General features: G+C 39.1%; 1 protein-coding gene across 1 annotated transcript in view; it reads left to right on the top strand.

Moving 5' to 3' along the window:
- Window positions 1–3641, top strand: part of LOC107683584 (myb/SANT-like DNA-binding domain-containing protein 1) — an 11010-nt gene extending 7369 nt beyond the window's left edge. Inside the window, exons 2-3 of the mRNA XM_016479658.1 lie at window positions 2999–3273; window positions 3353–3641. Of these exons, the coding sequence (XP_016335144.1) occupies window positions 2999–3273; window positions 3353–3641 (564 nt within the window). The remainder of the gene's footprint in view (window positions 1–2998; window positions 3274–3352) is intronic.
- The last annotated feature ends 2438 nt before the right edge of the window (window positions 3642–6079 follow it).

Genomic DNA, 6079 nt, shown 5'->3' with positions numbered 1-6079 from the left:
GGAGCGGTATACCCACGCCACCATGCTGAGGGGAGTGCATGCCAAACCACAGGCGAGCACTAAGTACCTACTCTACCAAAGCTTTAAGGGAGTTGCCCTTGGGACGTTAGACAGCTGTCAGTGACATTATCCCCTACGGCCAAAGGCCTAAGCTACATACCCCATAAACTTACCTGTTAGGGCCAGGACTAGAGATTCCTTTAAGGGGATATGACCAAGTGCCTAGAATCATACTAGGTTTTGGCCTGTCGCTACCGCTTCTACCGCTTGCTCTGCATGAGCTTGCTGAAGGAACTGTCTCAACAGACCCCTAGTAGCAAAAAGTAGGTAAAGTAGGTATCACTGAGGATACATAGGTAGAGTGTGGGGGGGCAAACACCCAGCTCTCAAACGAGAGGGGAGCTCGACCTACCGCATGTTCCAATGCTGGAACAGCTAGCAATAATGTACTTAGCTGAGGGAGCAACACACCCAGCTCTCAAACGAGAGGGGGGGAGGCTCGGACCTACAGCATGTTCCAATACTGGAACTGCCAGCAGTAAGTTACCTAGCTTGAGGGAACACAGACCCAGCTCTCAACGAGAGAGGAGGCTCGCCCAGCATGATCGTTAGAATCAGAGGTAAGTGCACTGCAAGCTAGCCAAAAACTCAGTGCATCAGAGAGGCGGATTTGGAAGGGCCTAGTTCACCTGATGCTACTGGTTCCAGGTGCTCTGGGAAAACAGGGAACTCAACTCTCACGTGAGAGGAGAACTCCGAATTCAGAAAGGAGTAGCGTGCTCATAGGCAACCCTTTTGATAAAGGGGAGCACTGCTAAACACTACCACGAGAACAGCCCATGGAAAGAGGAATCCAACTCCTCAGAAAGGGAGAGAATTCAAACGCTCGAAAGAAAGCACCGTTCAAGAAGCGACCCGAATAAGCCTCTAGTCTGGACCATCAGTAAGGTGGTTACTGTGAAGCCATAGAACCAACCGAAACATCATAGGTCCAGGAGCATCGAGAAGAAAACCCCTCTCTTTCTTCCCGATATCTGCCAGGTTCACCCACAGATGTCTCTCCGTTACCACCATAGCCGCCATGGACCTTCCCATAGCAGAGGCGGCCTGCTTAGTAGCACGAAGAGCGAGATCTGTGGTGCGGCGCAACTCAGCTACCTCATCAGGAGAAAGGCCCTCGCCTTTATCCAGGTCTTTCAGTAGATCAGCCTGATACGCCTGAAGCACCGCCATCGTGTGCAACGAAGTGACAGCCTGACCTGCTGCTGCGTATGCCCTGCCATTTAAGCGATATGTATCCTGAAGGGGCTTAGATGGTCCTCGAAAAGAGAGACAAACGAGAGTGGAGCTTTTTCATCGAAAAATTGCGTGCGTGCTCTTCACCCAAACAAAAGACGCAAAGATCATATGTGTCTTCAGGTGTCAAATAACGACGACACGGATGCACACATCTTCTAAACGTCTTGCTAGTGCTCGCCATAATGAAGGAAGAAAGATCGCTCTTACCACGGAATGCACGCTTCAAACAAAACAATCAATGAAGATGAAGAAGAGAATGACGTGTTCTACTGGTGCCTATTTATACTATAGTCGCACCGGTAGTGATGTCATGGGCTGTCGCCGGCCAACATGTTGTTGGTGTTTTTTGAATGTATGCTTCAGACACGGGTCACGACGAGGCATTCCCCATAGCGACCCCTAGAGGACGCAGTTCGAAGTTCCCTTGAAAGGGAACCTGATGAACTGAATGAAAGCTTTAAAACGTTCATCATGACTTGACATTAAAACTTTCTTCTCTTGTATCTTGTAAAACTTCTTCTCTTGTTTTCCCATTTTGCATGGTAACAGTGATATCACACATATGATGAGACAGTCTTTCTTGGCTGGTGACATTCTAAAATGAAAAAAAAAAAAAAACAATGATTATTTCCAGGCTAAAAATATCAGTGCAAATTAACCCCAATATACTTACACCTTTTAAAGAATTCACCCATTCACAGAATTCACACATTCCACAGAATTCACACAATACTGTCTGATAGCTTATTGTGTCCTTTAGTTATCATGCTAATAGCACCGATACCTCCCACATTCCAGAACATTATCACCTGTCCCTCATGCAGCAAGCAGATATTAGGGCAAACAAGCAACGTCTAGAAAAAACTACAGGACATTTTATAAATTATAAGATACAAATAGTTTAAAATATTGCTTCAAAAATACTTTAAAATTTTCAAAGAAATAATTTATTCTTCAACTTGAACTTATTTAATAATCATAAAATCTTGATTGAATCTCAAAATGGTAACAAAAAATACATTTAAAACTTGTGAATGATCAAAAACAGTATGTTTCTAGTATTATTTTTTCACATGGAACAAGTGAAAAGCACAATTCATCCATGTAATGTGTAAGGTGCACAGGCAAATTTTGCTACCCATTTAACCCAGTGTTGTAAAATTACAACACTGACATAACAAGCTCAAAATCTAAAATGATTAATGCATTCAACAATACCTTAATATCTACACGATCTAGACATTACTAATCACAGAAAAAATATTTTAGGCATTTTACTCACTTGAATGTAATAATTCCTTCCTTTTCTGGGCACTCAAAGCGCTTTACATAGAAAGGGGGAATCTCCTCAACCACCACCAGATAAATGTAGATTTATCCAGTCCAGTAAAACAAGATGATGTGTTTCATGGGAAGTTTGCAGGTTGTGTGAGTTTATGGCCAGGTAAACAGGCCTATTTTTTAAATCTAGAATCCAATAGCATTGCAAGGCTAACCAATAGGATCTATTAGTTGTGTAAATGTGGTCTTAGAGAGAGAGAGAGAGAGAAAAAACATGCGCAGCTTTATTTTAGTGAAGCTAAAACTGATGTTGTAATATTACAACAGTGGGACTTACAGGGTTTAAGCTAATTTTTACACTACAACAATATGAGACAATATGAAGTAGGACTTTAACGGTATCTTTTTTAACAGGAAGCTGAAGTACACAGCAAATGGAAGCAATGCTACACCTGACTGGCCATACTACAAATCTATTGAGAGGATCTTGTCAAAGATACCAGACCATGCCCATATGAGCCCACCGAACCTCTCGACATCTGGCCCCTCCACTTCTCAGCTCGAGACTTCTGTGCCCCAGTCAGCTCCACCAAGTGGGTTTCTACCCGAGTACACTGGTTCCTCAGAGGAGAGAGAAATCAACGATGAGGAGGAAGGCCTAACAGAGAACTCAGAGAGTTCTTTCGAGACCAGGTAACATGTTCGATCTGATCACAGATCCGTTTCAGATTCATAATTGTGCAATTATAAATGCATGGCTGTCCATCTGCAGGTCACAGCCACATAAGAGGCGGAGGCTTTCACACGTGTCACTGCGCCGAAAGAAGCTGCGTGTCCTGGACGCAATGCTGCAGGAGCAACGCAGGATAAGCCGTGCCGTTGAGGAGGCATGTCATGAAGTTCGCCGCGTTATGCATCAGCAGAACTTCCTGCAGGTGCAGAGCCTCCAGCTTCAGGAACGAATGATGAACCTCCTGGAGAAGATGATTCCTGCTCCGTCTGCCCCTTCTTGGCCTAACCCACCGGCCTCAAAGGGTTTAGGAACACCTACAACTGAGTGACAGTGACCTCGGGATATGGACCTTTTTTGTCTTTGCTAAGGAAGTGTTGCTATATGCTATCTAAGTATAAAAGCTATAACCAACTAGTTAGCTGTACATTTTAGACCTGTTTAGGCTCTGTTCAGTCTTCTACTATAAATATGTTATTCAAAAATGTTGACAGATGTATCCTAAGCAAGAAACTTCTGAAGAAATCACTATTTATCCACATCTGATTCAAATCTGAATCAAAATGTAGTTCTCAAAAGTTAAATGGTGATTGTTATATGACACAAAATGTGTTGTTTATGAAATCTGATTCATTTGATTCTGATTCATTTGATTCATTCTAATTGCTGTGTTAGTTGCTAATTCCTGGCTAATTATTTAGACAATGTAATGTCAATCATGGTTGACTGGCATCTAAAAGATTTCAGATTTCTTTTAAGGCATTCTTTAAAAGGATACCGTGTTCAAGAAAACTCCAGAAGGTCAGAAGTTCAGGTCAGACAGATAACATCAAATGGTTGGTGATAATGTAAACTGAATTAGGCTGACAAGGATTCGAAATGGAAGAGGACAATCTTAGTTTAGTTAGTAGCATTACAGTTCAGCGTTACAGTGTTATAGCATAGCACAATTTAGCAAAATGTAACATTTTACTAAATGTTACAAAATGCAGTTGTTTTAGTAGCAGTTTATATGCTGACACTCATATTTAGCTTAGATCTTAAAATATACAAAAATAGGAAAAAAAATGCTATTCGCATTAAAATGAGTATAATACACCCATTTATGAATTTCTGAATTAAACGTCATTTTGATATTTTTGTGAGGTGTCAAAAATGTCTAGGTGGTCCAACTGTCCAAAGATTGTGAAAGAGAAAAAAGTGTCATTAAAAAGTTAAAATTCTTGAGGGGGGGGGGGGAACAAATAAATAAATATAAAAAAAAAAATATATATATTTATTTATTGGACTCAATTGTCTGTCAAATTAAAATCAGTGACTGAACTCAAAATAGTACGGCATACTACCTACTAGTTTATTTCTGCAATATTTTTACATAAAGAAAGAGTACATTTTTAAGAACTTGGCATGTGTGTTTAAAACTACATTTTTTTCTAATCTCCTTTTTATTATCTCAGACTACCCTTATTTGTCACTTAACCTTAAAGACTCCCAAAAGTTGCCAGATAGATTGAACCTTACTTGCACCCAAACATTATAATGGTTAATGCACCACCACATACTCTTTAATTCTTCTTAATGTGCAGGCAAGATAGTTAACCCTTTCTGCTGTGCCTTACATTGTGCACATGGTAATTAATAGCAACAAACGGTGTACAAATATGAATTTCATCACCTCTCTTCTTTGTCTGTGATGAAATGGCCCGTCAGGGCTTCATGAAAGGTATTAGTTGATAAGAAGAAAGACGTTAGTCTATATATATATATATATCTCAAATTACTGTGTTTCAGAAAGATAACACCGTCTGAATGCAACTTTAAGAAGCCGTTTGTAATCTTGCCATAGTTTACATGTAGTAATGCTGTTCCATCCGCCAATGAGAGCGACGTATATATTTGAATATTGAACATGATTGACACGTCTGTCGACCAATGAGAAAGCTGATATCAGTTTGCAAACGTCGGTGCCATAGCGACAAGAGAATGACGCTTTGTATTCCCAACAATAGTGAATGGCAGTGGTTTAAGTCCGTCGCGCGAAGGGAGTTCCGAAATAAACGAAGAAAAACTTTGGAATTAAAAAGAGTGCAGGTAAGCGCCGATGTATACATTTGTTGTTAATACATACGTGGACTTTAAGTGAAAGAAGTGCGTTTGGAACGCAAGTTTGTTTACGTATACTGTGACTGAAAAGTGGCATGTGACACGAGAGCTCTCAAAGCAAATGGATAGTTTTGTATCTGTCTTTTCCTTTTTCAAAAAGACCATTCACGTTTATCTTGTCCTTTTTTTGGAAGAAATGCGATTAAAAACAGTTTAATTTATCCTTATTTCACAATTTGAGTAACCTTTTTGAAGTTTTGCCACTTAGATCTGCGTTGTGAATTTTTAAAAATATAAAATACAATTCGTAGAGATGTTTATAAAATATCATGTTTTATTTAATATTGTTTATATAATAAAATATATTATATATTTAAAATAGTTGTAAATGATGATAAATAAACATCCCATATGTGTGTGTGTGTGTGTGTGTATATGTGTGTTTTATATATATATATATATATATATATATATAATCGGTATATGAGTTCAGAACACTGCTTGAAATAAAATGAAGAAATTGTTAGTTTGTAATTGTTTATAATTGTTTAAAATAATTTAATAATACTAATAATAACATGCCACACTATGTGTATAAAATAAAATATGTAATACATTTTATATAAATGTCCTTGTAGTTTTTAAAAGATGATCAGAATGGCCAAA

Source organism: Sinocyclocheilus anshuiensis, unplaced genomic scaffold, assembly GCF_001515605.1.
Source record: "Sinocyclocheilus anshuiensis isolate Anshui unplaced genomic scaffold, SAMN03320099.WGS_v1.1 scaffold874, whole genome shotgun sequence".
NCBI classification, from domain to species: Eukaryota; Metazoa; Chordata; class Actinopteri; order Cypriniformes; family Cyprinidae; genus Sinocyclocheilus; species Sinocyclocheilus anshuiensis.
The sequence above is the reverse complement of the archived record's forward strand: the minus strand, read 5'-3'. Positions and strand labels throughout refer to the sequence as shown.